The 21,197-nt window shown below is 42.4% G+C and overlaps 1 protein-coding gene and 1 non-coding gene across 3 annotated transcripts; both read left to right on the forward strand.

The window, feature by feature from the left end:
- The first annotated feature begins 17,971 nt into the window (after window positions 1–17,971).
- LOC114678562 (small nucleolar RNA SNORD42) lies at window positions 17,972–18,038 on the forward strand. The gene has a single exon (XR_003729998.2). It is a non-coding gene; the product is annotated as a small nucleolar RNA SNORD42 (small nucleolar RNA).
- Window positions 18,039–18,094: 56 nt separating this feature from the next.
- LOC694663 (immunoglobulin (CD79A) binding protein 1-like) lies at window positions 18,095–19,766 on the forward strand. Of its 2 annotated transcripts, none has more exons than XM_001083324.5 (2): window positions 18,095–18,770; window positions 19,091–19,766. In XM_001083324.5, exons 1-2 carry the CDS (start codon window positions 18,095–18,097, stop codon window positions 19,351–19,353), a joined length of 939 nt encoding a protein of 312 aa, XP_001083324.4. In that variant the 3' UTR covers window positions 19,354–19,766. The 2 variants fall into 2 exon arrangements, with proteins under 2 accessions (XP_001083324.4, XP_077859580.1); XM_078003454.1 differs by having other exon boundaries at window positions 18,095–18,576; window positions 19,173–19,766.
- The last annotated feature ends 1,431 nt before the right edge of the window (window positions 19,767–21,197 follow it).

The following is a 21,197-nucleotide window of genomic DNA, read 5'->3' on the forward strand; positions in this document are numbered from 1 at the left end:
CATCAGAAGAATGGATAAAGAAAATATGGTAGGGCTAGGCACGGTGGTTCACACCTGTAATCCCAGCACCTTGGGAGGCCAAGGGGAGTGGATTACCTGAGGTTGGGAGTTTGAGAGCAGCCTGACCAACATGGTGAAACCCCAAATTAGCCGGGTGTGGTGGTGTGCACCTGTAGTCCCAGCAACTCAGGAGGCTGAGGCAGGAGAATCACTTGAAACCAGGAGGCGGAGGTTGCAGTGAACTGAGATCGTGCCAGTGCACTCCAGCCTGGATGACAAGAGTGAAACTCCATCTCAAAAAAAAAAAAAAAAAGATAAAAAAAGATAAAAAGAAGAAACTTCCCAAATCTGTGACACCATGGATGAACCTAGAAGACATTATGTTAAGTGAAATACACCAGACACAGAAAGATGAACACGTTCTCATTTACATGTAGAATCTAAAAAAGTTGATTTCACAGAAGTAGTTAATGGAACAGCAGTTACCAGAGACTGGGGAAGGTAGGGAGAAGGAGGGGATGAGGAGAGGATGGTCAATGGGTACAAAGCTGCGATTAGGAAGAGTAAGTGTTGCCGGGCGCGGTGGCTCAAGCCTGTAATCCCAGCACTTTGGGAGGCCGAGACGGGCGGATCACGAGGTCAGGAGATCGAGACCATCCTGGCTAACACGGTGAAACCCCGTCTCTACTAAAAAAAATACAAAAAAACTAGCCGGGCGAGGTGGCGGGCGCCTGTAGTCCCAGCTACTCGAGAGGCTGAGGCAGGAGAATGGCGTAAACCCGGGAGGCGGAGCTTGCAGTGAGCTGAGATCCGGCCACTGCACTCCAGCCTGGGTGACAGAGCAAGACTCCGTCTCAAAAAAAAAAAAAAAAAAAGGAAGAGTAAGTGTTGGTATCCTATTTTACAGTAGGGTGACCACAGTCAAAAATAAGGTATATCTCAAAATAGCTAGAAGAAAGGATTTTGTATGTTCCACCACGAAGAAATGATAAATGTTTGAGGTGATGGGTATGTTAATTACCTTGATTTGATCACAATGTATACAGGTATTGAAACATATTGTATCCAATAAATATGTATAATTATTGTGTCAATTAAAACTTTTAAAAAATTAAGTACAAATCACTTTTATTATGACATTGTACAGGTTTTATGGAAAATAGAGAGTTACTTCCCCATGTTTGAAGAATTCCCATCCTATGAGTCATGGTGTACCAAGAGTACCACCCAATATAGAAATTTAAAAATCACTTTCCCCGGCTCCCTGATACCCAGAGCATAGACATGTTAACTCAGCTCTATCGATTAGAATTCTCTTGCATTGGACTTTGAGCCTGAAGCTGGTGAATCAAAAGAAGTAGGAATTTCGTGGAATCAGTGCTGAGATAGGGAGCAGCCATGGTGGCAATGAGTTTTCAGAAGAAGCAGTGGTTCTAGCAACAACATCCAGTATCTACATTGATAATGTTGAAAGGAGCAGTATCTGTGTGTAGCAAGACAGTAGCAGCAGCAGCAGCAGAAACAGGTGTCTTTATGAATCCAGTTCTGGTGTGATTTTGAAAATATTTCCTGGATGACAGTTTCCAAGTGTGGCTTTCCAACCCCCCTGCAGAGCCTGAGTCATTATTAAAATCACTCTTAGCTAAAACAAAGACAAACAAAAAACCCATGGGAATTAAGAATGGATATTTAACAAACATATTAATCAGAAGCACTTCCACAATAGCAGAGTAAGGACATCCAAAAATCTGCTCTGTCAAAGGGTGTCTGGAATTGGTTCCTTCCAGTGGGTTCCTGGTCTTCCTCACTTCAAGAATGAAGCCGCGGCCCCTCGCCGGGAGTGTTACAGTTCTTAAAGACGGTGTGTCCAGAGTTTGTTCCTTCAGATGTTCAGATGTGTCCAGTGGGTTCATGGTCTCCCTAACTTCAGGACTGAAGCCACAGACCTTCGCAGTGAGTGTTAGAGCTCTTAAAGGTGACGCACATCCAGAGTTGTTTGTTCCTCCCGGTGGGTTCATGGTCTCGCTGACTTCAGGAGTGCAGCCACAGACCTTCACGGTGAGTGTTACAGCTCATAAAAGTAGTGAGGACCCAAAGAGTGAGCAGCAGCAAGATTTACTGTGAAGAACGAAAGAACAAAACTTACATGGTATAGAACATGACCCCCGGGATTGCCACTGCTGGCTCTGGTGGCCAGCGTTTATTCCCTTATTTGGCCCCGCCCACTTCCTGCTGATTGGTCCATTGTATAGAGTGCTGATTGGTCCATTTTTACAGAGTGCTGATTGGTGCGTTTACAAACCTTCTGCTAGACGCAGAGCGCTTATTGATGTGTTTACAATCCTTTAGCTAGACAGAAAAATTCTCCAAGTCCCCAGCCCACCTGGAAGCCCAGCTGGCTTCACCTCTCAAAAGCAATGAGGACAAGTGGCAAAAATGGTCAAAATCAGCATTTTCAGAACTCTGGATAATAGTCTTGCAACAATCCAAGGAGTACCTTTTTTCAAAGGCTTTATTTCAAGGCCAGGTGTGGTAGCTCATGCCTATAATCTCAGCATTTGGGGAGGCTGAGGCAGGAGGATCACTTGAAGCCAGAAGTTCGAGAGTATCCTGGGCAACATAGAAAGATCCTATCTCGGCCGGGCGCGGTGGCTCACGCCTGTAATCCCAGCACTTTGGGAGGCCGAGGCGGGCGGATCACGAGGTCAGGAGATCAAGACCATCCTGGCTAACACGGTGAAACCCCGTCTCTACTAAAAATGCAAAAAAATTAGCCAGGCGAGGCGGCGGGCGCCTGTAGTCCCAGCTACTCGGGAGGCTGAAGCAGGAGAATGGCGTGAACCCGGGAGGCGGAGCTTGCAGTGAGCCGAGATTGCGCCATTGCACTCCAGCCTGGGCGACTAAGCGAGACTCTGTCTCAAAAAAAAAAAAAAAAAAAAAAAGAAAGATCCTATCTCTACAACAAATTAAAAAAAGAAAATTGGCTGGGCGTGGTGGCTCACTCCTGTAATCCCAGCACTTCGGATGCGAGGATCACAAGGTAGGGAGATCAAGACCATCCTGGCTAACACGGTGAAACCCCGTCTCTACCAAAAATACAAAAAATTAGCCAGGCGTGGTGGCACATGCCTGTAGTCCCAGCTACTCAGGAGGATGAGGCAGGAGAATCGCTTGAACCCGGGAGGCGGAGGTTGCAGTGAGCCAAGATCGTGCCACTGCACTCCAGCCCAGGTGACAGAGCGAATCTCCGTCTAAAAAAAGAAAATTAGCTGGGCATGGTGGCACATGCCTGTAGTCCCAGCTACTCAAGAGGCTGAGGCAGGATTGCTTAAGACCGAAGTTAGAGGCTGCAATGAGCAATGTCCATGCCACTGCCCTGCAGCCTGCCAGGACCACAGAGTGAGACTATCCGCACCCCCGCACCCCCAAAAAAGGGTTTTATTTCAGTAAGAATAGGGCGCTTTGTGTATTCTCATCCTTCTCTCTCCAGCTCCATGGTAGCCTTGAAAACCAACATCTCTGCAACTACAGTGAGTACAAAAACCGGATGCTTAGGAACCACTGGGACACAATAGATTTAGAGCACCCCACAAACACCAATTCCTACAGAATTGCAGCTATTTGACCTACCTGGTTATTCACTGAAACAAGCTCTATACTCAAATTTGTCCTTATCTCACCTGACTCAGAGCTCACTCTATGCAAAAAGCCATAGCCCTAGATTGAGTCTCAAAAACATTCGATGGCAGTTGTTTAACATCACACCCATCTGAGATGGGAATATGAGTTAGGGCTAATTAGAGACTACCAAAAAAAAAAAAAAGAAAGAAAAACTGGGGGATAAATTATCCATTGAGGGCTTTAAAAATCTCCAACACATTCTTGGGACTCTAGAAGGCCATACTCATGGCCAGAGCCGTACACATGCCCAGGAAACAGCTGAGAAGGGGCTAATCTCTCACTGCTGCTTGACCGTGAGGGTCTACACAAGCAGGAAGGGAAAGCTAAGGCAGAGTTGTTACCAGCCTGCTAGAGCATCAAAGTCATACTACCCCAGTACACTCAGAGAGCCCCTCAGCAAAGGGTTGGAGTCTTACTGCTTCAGAGCATTTAAGGAAAACACATTAAGTGAAACTGACAGAGTTGAAGAACAACAGTTGTAAACAATGAAACTTCATTTTCAATAATGGATAGAACAACCAGGCAGAAAATCAACAAGGAAACAGAAGACTCAGGACAACAGACTAAACACTAAAACAACCAGACCTAATAGACATCTATAGAACACGTCTCCCAACAATAGCAGAACACACATTCTTTTCAAATGGACATGGAATATTCTCCAGCATAAGCTGTATGCTACATTATTTTTTTTTAAAAGCCTGAATTTAGAAAGATTGAAGTCATACAGAGTATTTTCTGTGACCACAATGAAATCAAATAAGGACTTAACTAACATAAGGAAATTTGAGAAATTCACAAGTATGTGGAAATTAAACAACAAACTCCAAAATAGCCAGTAAGTCAAAGAAGAAATACAGGAGAAAGTGAGAAGTGATTTGAGATGGATAAAAACTAAAACAGCTCCGGCGCGGTGGCTCTTGCCTGTAATCCCAGCACTTTGGGAGGCCCAGGTGAACGGATCACAAGGTCAGGAGATTGAGACCATCCTGGCTAACACAGTGAAATCCCATCTCTACTAAAAATACAAAAAAAAAAAAAAAAAAAAAAATTAGCCAGGTGTTGTGGCAGGCGCCTGTAGTCCCAGCTACTCGGGAGGCTGAGGCAGGAGAATCACTTGAACCCAGGAGGCGGAGCTTGCAGTGAGCCAAGGATCATGCCACTGCACTCCAACCTGGGCAGCAGAGGAAGACTCCATCTCAAAACAAAAACAAAAGTAAAACAGCATATGAAACTATGCGATCCAGCTAAGTTAGTTCATGGAGGAAAATATATAGGTGTAAATTCCTATATTTTATTTATTTATTTATTTATTTATTTATTTATTTATTTATTTGAAACAGAGTCTCGCTCTGTTGCCCAGGCTGGAGTGCAGTGGTGCAATCTTGGCTCACTGCAACCTTCTCCTCCCAGGTTAAAGTGATTCTCCTGCCTCAGCCTCCCAAGTAGCTGAGATTACAGGTATGTGCCACCATGTGAGCTTATTTTTGGTATTTTTTGTAGAGACTGGGTTTTGCCATGTTGCCCAGGCTGATCTCAAACTCCTGGCCTCAAGCTATCCACCCACCTCGGCTGCCCACAGTGCTGGGATTACAGGTGTGAACCACTGTGCCCGGCCTGACATCTTGCTTTTTAAATAATATTAGGACTGGGCACAGTGGCTCACACCTGTAATCCCAGCACTTTGGGAGGCCAAGGCGGGTGGATCGCTTGAGGCCAGGAGTTTGAGACCAGCCTGGGTGACATGGCAAAATCTGGTCTCTACAAAAAATACCAATAATTAGCAGGGCCTTGGTGGCTTGTGCCTATAGTCCCAGCTATTCAGGAGGCTCAGGTGGGAGGACCACTTTACCCTGGGAAGCAGAGGTTGCAGTGAGCTGAGATGGCACCACTGCACTCCAGCCTGGGCAACAGAGTGAGACCCTGTCTCAAAAAAATAATAATAACAAAATAAAATAAAAAGTAAGATGTCAAATCAATAACTAATTTTCCACTTTAAGAAACTAGGAAAAGAAGAACAAATCAAACTCAAAGCCAGCAGAGAAATGAACTAATAAGGATTAAAGTGAAAATTAATGATATAGAGAATATAAAAACAATAGAGAAAATCAACAAAACCAAAAGTTGGTTTTTGAAAATCAACAAAATTGACAAACCAGTAGTTATATTGGCCAATAACAAAAGAGAGAAGACTTAAATAACTAAAATCAGGAATAAGAGAGGAGACATCAAGACAGACCTTACGGAAATAAAAAGGAATATAAGAAAATACAATGAACAATTGTATATCAACAAATTAGATAACCCAAATGAAATGGGTAAACTCCTAGAAAGCAAAAACTACTAAAATTAACTCAAGAAGACATAGAAAATCTAAAGAACTCCAGTCTGGGTGATAGAGCAAGACCCTGTCTCAAAAAAATAAAGTAAAATAAAAACTAAAACAAAAAGAAAATCTGAATGGATATACAACGAGTAATGAGATTGAATTAATAATTTAAAAAAAAAAAAACTTTCCATGAAGAAAAGCCCAGGACTAGATGCTTCTGAGGTGAATTTTACCAAAATGTTTAAAGAAGAATTAACACTAGTTCTTACAAATTCTTCCAAAAAACAAGAGGGAACTCTTTGCAATTCATTCTGTGAGGCTAGTATTACTCTGATATTAAAGAATGACATAGACATAACAAGAAAACTGCAGACCAATATTTCTTATGAATATGTACACAAAAATTATCAAAACAAACCCCAAGCCTGGGCATGGCGGCTTATACCTATAATCCTAGCACTTTGGGAGGCTGAGGTGGGTGGATTGCTTGAGGTCAGGAGTTCGAGACCAGCCTGGCCAACATGATGAAACCCCCATCTCTACTAAATATACAAAAATTAGCCAGGCACATTGGCGCATGCCTGTAATCCCTGCTACTCAGGAGGCTGAGACACGAGAATTGCTCAAACCCGGGAGGTGGAGGTTGCAGTGAGCCAAAATCACGCCACTGCACTCTAGCCTGGTGACAGAGTAAGGCTCTGTCTCAACAAAAACAAAAGCAAAAAACCCTAAAACTTAGGAAACTGAATCCAGCAACGTATAAAAAGGATTATACACGATGACCAGATGGGATTTATCCCAGGAATGCAAAGTTTGTTTAACATCTGAAAATCAATATACCATACCATATTAATATAAAGAAAAACCACATGCTAACCTTAACAGATACAGAAAAAGCACTTGACAAAATATAATACCCTTCCATGATAAAAACAAATACACACAACAAACTAGAAATAGAAGGTGTTATCAAGTGAATTGTGTTCCCCCTTCAAATTCACATGTTGGAACCCTAACCTCCAATGTGGTTGTATTTGGAAACAGGGCCTTTATGGAGGTAATGAAGGTTAAATGAGGCCGGGCACAGTGGCTTACACCTGTAATTTCAGCAGTTTGGGAGGCTGAGGTGGGCAGATCTCTTGAGGTCGGAGTTCGAGACCGGCCCGGCCAACATGGTGAAACGTCGTCTCTACTAAAAATACAAAAATTATCCAGGCATAGTGGCGCACACCTGTAATCCCAGCTATCGTGAGGCTGAGGCAGGAGAATCGCTTGAACCCAGGACATGGAGGTTGCAGTGAGCCGAGATCGCGCCACTGAACTCCAGCCTGGGTGACAGAGCGAGACACCGTCTTAAAAGAAATAAAGGTTAAATGAGGTCATATGGGTGGCACCCTAATCTGAGGGGACTACTCTCATTATAAGAAAAGGAAGAGACATCAGATCTCCCCCACTTCACCAACACAAATGCAGAGAAAAGGCCATGGGAGGACACAGTGAGAATGCAGCCATCTACAAGCCAGGAAAAGAGGTATCAACAGAACCCAATCCTTCTGGCACCTTGATCTTGGGATTTTAGTCTCCAGAACTATGAGAAACAAATGTATGTTGTTTAGACTACCCAATTTGTGGTATTTTCTTATGGTAGCCTGAGCAGACTAATGCAGAAGGAACTTCCACCACCCGATAAAGACTATCTAAAAAACACCCCACAACTGGCTGGGTGCAATGGCTCCTGCCTGTAATCTCAGCACTTTGGGAGGCCAAAGTGGGAGGATTGGTTGAGCCCAGGAGTTTAATACCAGCCTGGGCAACATAGGGAGACCTCATCTCTAATAAAAAATAAAAATAAAAATAAAAATTGCAGGGCAAGGTGGCCACAAACCTGTAGTCCCAGCTACTTTGGAGGCTGAGATGGGAGGATCACTTGAGCCCAGGAGGTCGAGGCTGTAGTGAGCCGTGATCATGGCACTGCACTTCAGCCTGAGTGACAGAGCAAGATCCTGTCTCAAAAAAAAAAAAAAAAAAAAGAAAGAAAGAAAGAAAACAAAGAACAAAAGAAAGAAAAGAAAAAGGAGCAACAGTAAAGCTGATTTTTGACTTTTTTGACCTCTGAATAGAAACTGTGAAAAACAGTTAACAGTGGAATGATGTGCTGAATGTGTTGAGAATAACTACAGCTGAGAATTGCCAATCAGTCAAAATTATTTTAAGATTGGAGGTGACTCCAGGTGCAATGGCTCATGCCTGTAATTCTAGCACTTTGGAAGGCTGAGAGGGAAGGATCACTTGAGCTCAGGAGTTCGAGAGCAGCCTGGGGAACATAGCAAGATCCTGTTTTAACAAAACATTAAAAGATTAGCTGAGTGTAGTGCGTGCCTATGGTCCCAGCTACTCAGGAGGCTGATGTGGGAGGATCACTTGAGCCCAGGAGGTCAAGGCTGCAGTAAGCTATGATGGTGCCACTCCACTCCAACATAGGAGACAGAGTAAGACCCTGTCTCTTAAAAAAAAAAAAAAAAAAAAAAGATTTGGGGTGATAAAAGACATCTGATAATCTTCTGCAAGAAAAAAATTAACACATAATCACCAGAAAGCTGTCACCAACAGAAATTCTAAAGCTAATACTAACTGTAGAAGACAAGTGATCCCACATAGAATCCCCTGGGATACGTAAATGAATGAAAGGGAAAGAACGTGGTATAAATGTGGGAAAATGTAAATGACATCAACTACTGTAAAAAACTAAATGTTTGGCTAGGTGTGGTGGCTCAAGCCTGTAATCCCAGCACTTTGGGAGGCTGAGGCGGGCTGATCACGAGGTCAGGAGATCGAGACCATCCTGGCTAACACGGTGAAACCCCATCTCTACTAAAAATACAAAAAGTTAGCCGGCCGTGGCGGCGGGCACCTATAGTCCCAGCTACTCAGGAGGCTGAGGCAGGAGAATGGCGTGAACCCGGGAGGCGGAACTTGTAGTGAGCCGAGATCACACCACTGCACTCCAGCCTGGGTGACAGAGCGAGACTCCATCTCAAAAAAAAAAAAAAAAACTAAATGTTCATAGATAAGTATATATTTTGTATACATTCCACCGCTTTTATAACATCATGGATAAAATTTAGTTTTCAGAGTTTTGTTATGAAGACTATACTATAAACCTCATTGTACAATATCCCTATTCTTTTGGATTGCAATAATTGTTTGTTGTACATTTCCCAAAGTAGTATAATTTATCACTGTTGCCATATTGCTCTCCAAAAAGACTGAATAATCTACAGAGCCACTTGTAAAATTTTTGTATTAATTAATTTGATTTTGTTATATTTGCCAACATTGGTCTTAACTTTTTTTTTTTTTTAGCTTAAGACAGATGTAATGGTAACTTAAAGTTCCTTTAGTTTTCTTTCTCTCTCTCTCTCTCTCTCTCTCTCTCTCTTCTTTTTTTGAGAGGGAGTCTTGCTCTGTCACCCAGGCTGGAGTGCAATGGCTCACCACAACCTCTGCCTCCCGGGTTCAAGCAATTCTCCTGCCTCAGCCTCCCGAGTAGCTGGGACTACAGGCCTCCGCCACCATGCCCGGCTAATTTTTGTATTTTTAGTAGAGGCGGGGTTTCACCATGTTGGCCAGGATGGTCTCGATCTCCTGACCTCATGATCCACCCGCCTAGGCCTCCCAAAGAGCTGGGATTACAGATGTGAGCCAGTGTGCCTGGCCTAGTTTTCTTTCTTTACATTTTAATATGACTGAACTAATTAGTAGTTCCCAAAACGCAAAAAAAAAATTGGATTATTTGCCTTATAAGTTTGACAGTGAAGCAGGGTATTTTGACTGTCAATTTGACCATTGAGAATATTTAATATACCATGATTTATTATTTGTATTCGTCACAGTGTGGACAGTTACTACTTTATACAGAAGCTTAATAAGTATGTGGGAAAATTAGATTAGTAATGTATTAGAGCATCTAGCACAATGGATAAAGCCCGAATGACGAAAAAGGAATTACTCATTATTTCTCATGGATTTTCTAAGAAAAAGTGCAAATTATCAGCCGGGCACGCAGTGGCTCATGCCTGTAATCCTAGCACTTTGGGAGGCCGAGGCGGGCGGATTGCCTGAGCTCAGGGTTTGGAGACCAGCCTGGACAACACGGTGAAACCCCGTCTCTACTAAAATACAAAAAATTAGTCCGGCGTGATGGCGGGCACCTGTAGTCCCAACTACTCGGGAGGCTGAGGCAGGAGAATTGCTTGAACCTGAGAGGCAGAAGTTGCAGTGAGCAGAGATCACGCCACTGCACTCCAGCCTGGGCAACAGAGTGAGCCTCAGTCTTTTGTCAAATTTAAAATGAATACTACTGTTAGTAATGACATCAAATAAAAATGATTTTACCTAAAACTGCACATGGTAAAATTGATGATACATATATTTTATTTTAAAAATAACATCTCTTTTTAAAATTTTTATTTATTTATTTTCTTTTCTGGTTCATGTTCTCTCATGAACATCTTTTCTCTCTCACTGCAGCCTGAACCTCCTGGCTCAAGTGATCCTTCCGCCTTGGTCTCCCAAAGTGCTGGGATTATAGGCGTGAGCCACCTCACCCGGCCATAAATGTTCTTTTTATTTCTCTGAAATTATTTAATCAGAATCGGGCCTTTTTTTTTTTTTTTTTTTTTTTGTAACTTATCTATTTATTTTATTTTATTTTGAGATGGAGTTTCACAGTTTTGCCCAGGATGGAGTGCACTGGCACATTCTCGGCTCACTGCAACCTCTGCCTCCCAGGTTCAAGCGATTCTCCTGCCTCAGCCTCCCAAGTAGCTGGGAATACAGGCGCCCGCCACCATGCCCGGCTAATTTTTTTGTATTTTTAGTAGAGACGGGTTTTCACCATGTTTGGCCAGGCTGGTCTTGAACTCCTGACTTCAGGTGATCCACCGGCCTCAGCCTCCCAAAGTGATGGGATTATAGGCATGAGCCACCGTGTCTGGCCCTATGTATTTTTTTTAACAGGCTCTCTTGCTCTGTTTCTCAGGCTGCAGTGCAGTGGTACATTCACTACTCATTGCAGCTGCAAACTCCTGGGCTCAAGCAACCGTTCTGCCTCAGCCTCTGCCCGCCTCAGTGTGTGGTGTGTGCCTGTAGTCTCAGCTACTCCAGAGGCTAAGGCGGGAGGATAGCTTCAGCCCAGGAGGTCGAGGCTGCAGTGAGCCAGGATCACATCACTGCACTCCAGCCTGGGCAACAAAGCAATACCTTGTCTCAAAAAAGAAATTTTAGGCCAGGCGCGGTGGCTCATGCCTGTAATCCCAGCACTTTGGGAGGCCGAGGCGGGCTGATCATGAGGTCAGGAGATCGAGACCATCCTGGCTAACACGGTGAAACCCCGTCTCTACTAAAAATACAAAAAAGTAGCAGGGAGTGGTAGCGGGCGCCTATAGTCCCAGCTACTCAGGAGGCTGAGGCAGGAGAGTGGCGTGAACCCAGGAGGCGGAGCTTGCAGTGAAGGGAGATCCCTCCACTGCACTCCAGCTTGGGCCAGAGAGCGAGACTCAGTCTCAAAAAAATAAATAAATAAAAATAAATAAATAAATAAATAAATAAATAAATAAATAAAATAAAATAATACTCTGAGGTACGATATAAGTTTCTTTTTTAAACCTAACACTATTCTGATCCACTTTAAGCCAGCAAAAAGAGTCTCTAGAGGGAGTCTGATAGCAAGACAGAATCTCAAGTAGGGTAAGATCATTACAAATGACATCCTATTGCCGGGCGCGGTGGCTCAAGCCTGTAATCCCAGCACTTTGGGAGGCCGAGGCGGGTGGATCACGAGGTCAGGAGATCGAGACCATCCTGGCTAACATGGTGAAACCCCGTCTCTACTAAAAATACAAAAAACTAGCCGGGCGTGGTGGCGGGCGCCTGTAGTCCCAGCTACTTGGGAGGCTGAGGCGGGAGAATGGCGTGAACCCGGGAGGCGGAGCTTGCAGTGAGCCGAGATCACGCCACTGCACTCCAGCCTGGGAGACACAGCGAGACTCCGTCTCAAAAACAAAACAAAACAAAACAAACAAAAAAAAAAACAAATGACATCCTATCACCTTTGCCATATTCTGTTGGTTGGAAACAAGTAACAAGTGCTGCCTGCACTCAAGGCAGGGGACTACACAAATGCATGAATATTAGAAGTGGGGATAACGGGACACCACCTTACAGTATGTCCACCATAGCTGGAAAGAAAGAAATGATAATACTCCAAGAAGAAAGCATGATGAATTGAAGGTACAAAATAAGATGACCAGAATATGCCCAAACATAACAGTTATCACAGTGTCAATGAATTAAATTCACCTAAAAAATACACAAGGAAAAATAAACAGAAGACTTGGATGTGCTGTTTCTAGGAGACATACCCAAAAGAAAATGATACAAGAAGACTGAAAATATTGGCATTAGAAAACATACAGAACTGCAGTACTAACAATATTTGGTAACAGAGAAAACTGCATTCAGGGTAAAAAGCTGTAACAGAGATAATGTGCGATATTTCATATTAATAAAAGTCTAAAACACCTGGCAGATATCATAGTTTTGAATCTTATTTATTTATTTTGAGACGGAGTCTCGCTCTGTCACCCAGGCTGGAGTGCAGTTGCCTGATCTCAGCTCACTGCAAGCTCCGCCTCGCGGGTTTAGCCATTCTCCTGCCTCAGCCTCCCGAGTAGCTGGGACTACAGGCGCCCGCCACCTCGTCCGGCTAGTTTTTTGTATTTTTTAGTAGAGACGGGTTTTCACCGTGTTAGCCAGGATGGTCTCGATTTCCTGACCTCGTGATCCGCCAGTCTCGGCCTCCCAAAGTGCTGGGATTACAGGCTTGAGCCACCGCGCCCGGCCGATAGTTTTGAATCTTTATGAACCAAACAATATGCCAACACTTTTAGTAATCAAGGAAAATTGAACAAATTCTGAATCATAATGGGAGATTTTAACACACATCTCTCACAAAATAAACATATCAAATAAATAAAAATAAGGCTATTTAAGATTTAAGTAATGTAATGAGCAAGTTTGATTTAAAGGCATAGATATAGGCCAGGTATAGTGGCTCATACCTGTAATCCTAGCACTCTGGGAGGCCAAGGCAGGTGGGATCACCTGAGATCAAGAGTTTGAGACCAGCCTGGCCAACATGATGAAACCCTGTCTCTACTGAAAAAAATACACAAATTAGCTGGGTATGGTGGCACATGCCTGTAATCCCAGCTACTAGGGAGGCTGAGACAGGAGAATCGCTTGAACTTGGGAGGCAGAGGTTGCAGTGAGCCAAGATCTTGCCACTGGACTACAGCCTGGGTAACAAAGCAAGACTCTGTCTCAAAGAAAAAAAAAAAAAGGAAATATAAAAAACTGATTATGCTTTAAGACACAAAGAAAATTACAACACATTTCAAAAGACAGAAATCAGGCCATTTCACTATTTGCAATGCAGTAAAATTAGAAATTAAAAGAAAATAACAACCATTGAGAGATCTATCCATGTTAGACTGGGTGTGGTGGTTGACGCCTATAATCCCAGCACTCTGGGAGGCTAATACGGGAGGACTGCTTGAGCACAGGGGCTCGAGACCAGCCTGGACAATGTAGTGAAACCCCATCTCTGCAAAAAGAAAGAATATATATATATTTTTAAAAGTGATCTATTCTAGTCGAAATTAAGAAATACCCTATTAAATATACGTAATAGATTTTATATTATATCCTGATTTCAGAAATATTAATATATGAAAAAGGTCATTTTAGGAAAAATACCATATGTCTCTGGTTCTTAAAGATTATCCTTAGACTCCTGCTCCCCTCATGCAAGCTGCAATCATTTCTGCCCCTATTTGTTAGGATCCTGAATGCCAATAAGTCAACAGTCTCCTCCTCCAGACTTTTCTTTACATTTCAAGACTCAGGGTAGCATATTTTGGGGGACAGGAACAGTGCTAAATATATTTGCCTGTTAACATATTTAATTCTCACAATAACCCTGATGAGAGAAATCCAGTTTAGAGTGTGTAGAGTAACTAGCTCCATGAACATCTGTTAATGAAAACCTCAGCAGGGACAAATAATTTGCCCATGTCTTGTCCCATTAGAGACAGAATTCAAACCTGGCTGGCTAGACAGCCTGTGCCCTTTTCTGTACATCAACCTGCATGCCAGTATTGTGTTCAAAGGTGTTTTCCCTAGCTTGGATTCCTGTGGAAAAGTTTAGCAAGACCATCTACATACCAGTCCATATCCCTTAACTATGTTAGACTAGTAAGAGTTGATCTGTAAAATCTCAATGCTTATTCATTTTCTTTTTCTTTTTTTCTTTCTGTCCTGAATGGTGTTAGAGAGAACACTATCTCACCATTTCTGCAGGCTATTTTATTTTATTTTTTTGAGACAGTCTCACTCTGTCACCCAGGCTGGAGGGCAATGGCATGATCTCGGCTCACTGCAACCTCTGCCTCCCAGGTCCAAGCGGTTCTCCTGTCTCAGCCTCCTGAGTAACTGGGACTACAGGCACCTGCCACCACGCCCAGCTAATTGTGTATTTTTAGTAGAGACAGGGTTTCACCATGTTGGCCAGGCTGGTCTCGAACTCCTAACCTCAAGTGATCCACCCACCTCAGCCTCCCAAAGTGCTGGCATTACAGGAGTGAGCCACGGTGCCTGGCCCATTTCTTCAGACTTTAAAACCGAGAAAATAAATTAACTGGGACTGAGAAAATAAAACTATGCCCTGCTATGCATGAATCTGGGAGGACACATACAAATAAAGTTAGCTGCAAAGTTAAAGAGAAATAATCTTTCCCTCAAGGACATGCTGTAGCTTTAAAGCATCAAAACACCCGCTTCCTGGAGTGACTACTGTTTTCTCTCTGACTGAGAAGCTTGGTTCCCTGAAATGATAGACTAGAAACCAGTTTGAAATTGTGTCAGAAAGAATGAAATATGCCACCCTTACTTGGAACATCTAAGGCACAAAGAAGCAACTTCAATTTCCAATCCAGGTGCAAAGCTTCAGAGGACTTTCTGAAAACAACATTCCACCTTAACTTTCTAGTACCCAAAGAAATGGGAACCATGGCCAGGCATGGTGGCTCACCCCTGTAATCCCAGGACTTTGAGGGGCCAGGGCAGGCAGATCACCTGAGGTCAGGAGTTCAAGACCAACCTGGCCAACATGGCAAAACCTTGTCTCTACTAACAATACCAAAATTAGCTGGGTGTGGTGGCGGGTGCCTGTGGTCCCAGCTACTCAGGAGGCTGAGGCAGGAGGATCGCTTGAGCCCAGGAGGCAGAGGCTGCAGTGAGCCGAGATTGTGCCACTGCACTCCAGCCTGGGTGACAGAGTGAGACTCTGTCTCAAAAAAAAAAAAAAAAAAAAAAAAAAGAAAGAAAGAAAGAAAAAGAAAAGAAAAAATAAATAAAAGAAATAGGAACCTGTTCTCATTTGCAGTCCAGATCTGATGTTGTCCCACTTTACATACAACCCTATTTTGCTTTGATCCTATCTTTATTTAATTTTCACCTAAATGTCTCTCTTCCCCAAATCCTATCTTTTTTTTTTTTTTTTTTTTTTTGAGACAGAGTCTCGCTCTTGTTACCAGGTTGAAGTGCAGTGGCGTGATCTGGGCTCACTGCAGCCGCCACCTCCCGGATTCAAGTGATTCTCCTGCCTCAGCCTCCCCAGTAGCTGGGACTCCAGGCATGCGCCACCATACCCTGCTAATTATTGTATTTTTAGTAGAGACGGGGTTTCACCGTGTTGACCAGGATAGTGTCAATCTCTTGACCTCATGATCCGCCTGCCTTGGCCTCCCAAAGTGCTAAGATTACAGGTGTGAGCCACTATGCCCGGCCCCTATCTTTTTTTTTTTTTTTTTTGATGCAGGTTCTCACTGTAGCCCAGGCTGGAGTGCAGTGGTGCAATCACAGCTCACTGCAGCCTCCACCTCCTGGGCTCAAGTGATCCTCCCATCTCAGTCTCCTGAGTAGCTGGGACCACAGGCATATGCCAGCTTGCCAGACTAAATGTTTTTGTATTTTCTGTAGAGACAGGGTTTCACCAGGTTGCCTAGACTGGTCTCAAACTCCTGGGCTCAAGTGATCAGACCTCCTTGGCCTCCCAAAGTGCTGGGATTATAGGCTTGGGCCACCGCGCCCAGCCCCCTATCTTATCTTTTCTTTTGTTTGGTGACATATCTCATAGTTTCTCTGATGTGCAGCCTCTCTTGTTGTAGCAAGTCAGTAAACCCTACTTCTTTCAACTACAGGTTTGTCCCTGATGGTCTGAGGCTGATTGGGCTGGAACAACATCATGGAGGTATGGCCAAGATCCTTGCTGCCATGAACCAGAACCCTTGGTAATAATATGCACATCTGAGACTTCTTGAGTCTCCGCTGCCTTAGGCCTCTCTGTCCTTGATTACATGGGTCTCGCATTGAATCTGGACTTTTATTATCTCTTTTGCCCTTTAGAGTCATGCTGATTTCTTGAGTCAGCAGGCAGAGCAATTTATCCTTGGGGTTAGGGCCCAAATTCATGAGTTTTTCTTTTATATTTTGTATTTCAAAAAGAGAGAGACAATGTATTTAAAAACAGTTGCTTTTTATATTACTTATAAAAGTAATATTTTTATTTTTGGCCACAAGCCAGCCTCTTGTGGTTTGCCTCCAAGATACTTACACTAGTTCCTGGCATAACTTCACAGAGGACAGTGAATTGTAGAGGCTACTCTGGAGAACTTTGGCTCAAATAAGATTGTTCATTTTAGACATGTCTTAGAATGAAAAAGGAAAAAAAAAAAAAAACCCAAGTCTCATGAGGAGACTGTCTTCTCTATTCTTTTTCTTTTTTATTAATTTTTTTCTCTTTTTTTAAATGTTTTTCCTTTTTGTCTTATCTTTCTAAAAGAGAGATCATTTAGTTTAATGAAAGACTCCCTCCCTCCCAAAACATCCTTCATTTCCATTCGTAGGGGTTTAATAAATATTGGCTGCTTTATTCTATGAGTTGGCAAAATTGTGAAGGGCCCAAGTTACTGTTTCAACCAACCAGGTGTGAAACTCGTGTGTGTGCATGTGTATCCTGAAATGGGTTTTTCTATATCTAAACTTTTTCCCTCTCCTTAGAGCAGAAAGATTATTAGCTTTTCTCCAATAATTGTATATGTATCTATAGCTGGCTCCTGCTTTTTCTTCTCTTTTCTTTCTTTTTTTTAAAGAGACAGAGTCACACTATGTTACCCAGGCTGGAGTGCAGTGGCTATCCATGGGTGTGATTATAGTACACTACAGCCGGGAACCCCTGGCCTTAAGCGATCCTTCTGCCTCAGCCTTCTGAGTAGCTGGGACTATAGGTGCATACCACTGTGCCTGGATTCTTTTCACTTTCTTTTCCTGTTTTCTCCCTCCTATCCTCCCTCAAGAAATTTTAAAGGTGAATTGACTAAAAAAAAAAAATCATTTTGTTGTCATGTGTGCACTCTAGAAAATCTAGTCCACATAAATAATAAAAAATTTCTGAACAGAAAAAGTTAAAAATGGCATTTTGTTATGTAAAAATGCTAACACTGTATTTTAATTTTCATAATACTAAAGTTAAATTTCTAATGCTTTAAACTTTCTAAATTTTTATATTGGGCTTCAGAGTCAAATAACTTATTATTTCCAAAAATTGTGTAAGATTGAAAATATAATATGGTGCTTAATTAAATAAAAATGTAATTAATTACAGATGTCTTTTAAAAGATTTTGATTACGTGAAATTCCTGTAATACTATAAAATGTGTTAATTAAAATTTTAATTTCCAAGTTTTAAAAATCTTAAGAACTTATACAACAATTAATTGATATGTGATCTTTGGATACTTGAACAATTTTAAGTTAAAAAATGATATAAAACTCTGGTCATAGCATATGATGGAAAAATCTTAATCTTCTGAGACTTGTGATGTCCTCAAAGGAACCACTGATGCATGTGTGGAAATTTTATAATATAAAGAAAAAGAAAGGTAAAAAAAAGCCCTCCCTAAGATGGCTGCTGACGACGAACTACTGCTCCCGCTGCCCCCCAGGCTGTTGGAAACCGGCAAACAGATTCTGGACGAAGTAGAAGTAGCGACTGAACCCGCCGGTTCCCGGATAGTCCAGGAGAAGGTGTTCAAGGGCCTGGACCTGCTTGATAAGGCTGCCGAAACGTTACCGCCGCTCGAGTTGTTCAGCCGAAATGAAGATTTGGAAGAGATTGCTTCCACCGACCTGAAGTGCCTGTTGGTGCCAGCGTTTCAAGGAGCCCTCACCGTGAAACAAGTCAACCCCAGCAAGCGTCTAGATCATTTGCAGAGGGCTCGAAAACACTTTATAAACTACTTAACTCAGTGTCATTGCTATCATGTGGCAGAGTTTGAGCTGACCAAAGCCAAGAGCAACTCAGCCGAAAATCACACTGCTAATTCCTCCATGGCTTATCCTAGCCTCGTTGCTATGGCATCTCAAAGACAGAGTAAAGAAGAGAGATACAAGCAGAAGAAGGAGTTGGAGCATAGGTTGTCTGAAGTGAAATCTGCTGTGGAAAGTGGTCAAGCAGATGATGAGCGTGTTTGTGAATATTATCTTCTTTACCTTCAGAGGTGGATTGGTATCATCTTAGAAGAGATTAAGAGCATTGACCAGGAAATTAAGATCCTGAGAGAAAGAGACTCTTCAAGAGGTATCAACTTTTTTAAATTTTTTTATTTTTTTTTGAGACGGAGTTTTGCTCTTGTTGCCCAGGCTGGAGTGCAATGGCACGATTTCGGCTCATGGCAACCTCCGCCTCCTGGGTTCAAGCGATTCTCCTGCCTCAGACTCCCTAGTAACTGGGATTATAGGCATGTGCCACCACACCCGGCTAATTTTGTATTTTTAGTAGAGATGGGGTTTCTCTGTATTGCTCAGGCTGGTCTCGAACTCCTGACCTCAGGTGATCCTCCTGGCTTGGCCTCCCAAAGTGCTGGGATTACAGGCATGAGCCACCATACCGGGCCCAAGAGGCATCAACTTCTAACTCATCTCACCAGGAGAAGCCTCCAGTGAAACCCTTCATTCTCACTCAGAATACCGCCCAAGTCAAAGCGTTTGGAGCAGGTTATCCAAGTCTGGCAACTATGACGGTGAGTGACTGGTATGAGCAACATCGGAAATATGGAGAATTACCAGATCAGGGAATAGCCAAGGCAACACCAGAGAAATTCAGAAAAGCAGCTCAGCAACAGGAACATCAAGAAGAAAAGGAGAAAAAGCATGATGAATAAACACTCTACAGAGCTCGGGAGTGGGATGACTGGAAGGACACCCATCCTTGGGGCTACAGCAACCACCAGAACATGGGCTGCAGGGTGCACACCTCCCCCACCAAGGAAAGCCAGGCAGTCCTTTCCTCTCTGGGCTCACGCTTCAGCTGTGTACAACGAAGGCAAAGATGCTAAATCTTGCTTTGCATTCAAGAAAGTGTCAAGTGATTAAAAACAAAAACAAACAAAAAAACCTCTGGTCACTAAATACAGATTTTATGTATTCTTATTTTTATAACGTTATAAAATGACTATACAAAGGATGTGCAAATGTGCTTTTCAGAACAGGGGATCTGATAAAACATAAAATAAGCAAACAAACAAGCAAAAATAAACTGCAAATGCTTTGGATGATATCATATATGGGTTTGTTTTGCCAGCTTAACATTTAGGAAGATAGTCTAAAATGTGTACCAAAAAAATTAGGTAGATATTTCTTGGTTTCCTGTCTTCTAGACTTGCCTGCAAAAAACAGAAGTTGGTTGCTTTGGTTAAAGGTGATAATTAGTAAAGACTGTACTCATAATAATTACAGAGAAATATGAATATGTATGCAAGATAATTTAGTTTATTAAATAAATTCTTGATATATTTACATTATAATTTCAAGTATAAATACATTGATTTATTTAATATACTGATTGGATTAATTTTATCTTAAAGTTAAAAGCTTTAATTTTGTAACTTATTTACATAGCCATGTAATTATATATGTCTAATCACACACATATAAATGTATATTAAGATCAATTGAAAAATCATCTATAAATGGTTAAAAAAAATTTAAGGTGAAATCAATGTTAGTAGATTTATTAAAAAGAGTAAAATTAGAATTTGGGTTTTCTTTTTGGAAAATGACCAAGATAGTCTGTGACCAGATAACAGCTATTCTTTCTAAACACCAAATATTCTATTAATTCTCTAGACTTCTTGGCATACTCTGGAATAATTTTGACCAAAAATTCCTCACTTTTCAGTTAAGTTGCTAGTAATAACTGTTACCTACTGATGTGGTTTTAAAATACGTATAATAACTTTAACTATCTTTTGGAGTTTTTGTTTGTTTTGTTAGGGTCTCGCTCTGTCACCCAGGCTGGAATGCAGTGGTGCAGTCTCCACTCACTGCAGCCTTGACCTCCCAGGTTCAAGCCATCCTCCCACCTCAGCCTCTCCAGTAGCTGGAGCTACAGGCATGTGCCGCCATATGCAGATAATTTTTTTTTTTTTTTAATTTGAGACAGAGTCTCTTTTGTTGACCAGGCTGGAGTGCAGTGGTGCAATTTAGGTTCACAGCAGCCTCCACCTCCCGGGTTCAAGTGATTCTCCTGCCTTGGCCTCCTGAGTAGCTGGGATTACACCACCAGGCGCACAACCTGGCTAATTTTTGTATTTTTAGTAGAGTCAGGGTTTCACCATGTTGGCAGGCTGGTCTCCAGCTCCTGACCTCAAGTGACCAGCCCGCCTCGGCCTCCCAAAGTGCTGGGAATACAGGTATTAGTCACCGCACCCAGAGGTCTTGGGTTTTAAAAATTATAATTTCTGTTCATACCTTATATCTTCTGACAATTCTTCTTCACTCTGCCTTTATTTTAGGCCCTAAATTCAGAATAATAAAAATGTTAAGATGTCTTTTATCCTTAAAATATCTTTAGGCTTCCTGAAATGACTGTTAGGTATCATAAATATTTGCTCCTTCACTTTCTATGCAGGAAGAATAATTGAAATAATTGTTTGGCCTGGAGAGGTGGCTCCCACCTGTAATCCCAGCACTTTGGGAGGCCGAGGCAGGCAGATGACTTGAGGCC

This window comes from Macaca mulatta, chromosome 5, assembly GCF_049350105.2.
Source record: "Macaca mulatta isolate MMU2019108-1 chromosome 5, T2T-MMU8v2.0, whole genome shotgun sequence".
In the NCBI taxonomy this organism is placed as follows: Eukaryota; Metazoa; Chordata; class Mammalia; order Primates; family Cercopithecidae; genus Macaca; species Macaca mulatta.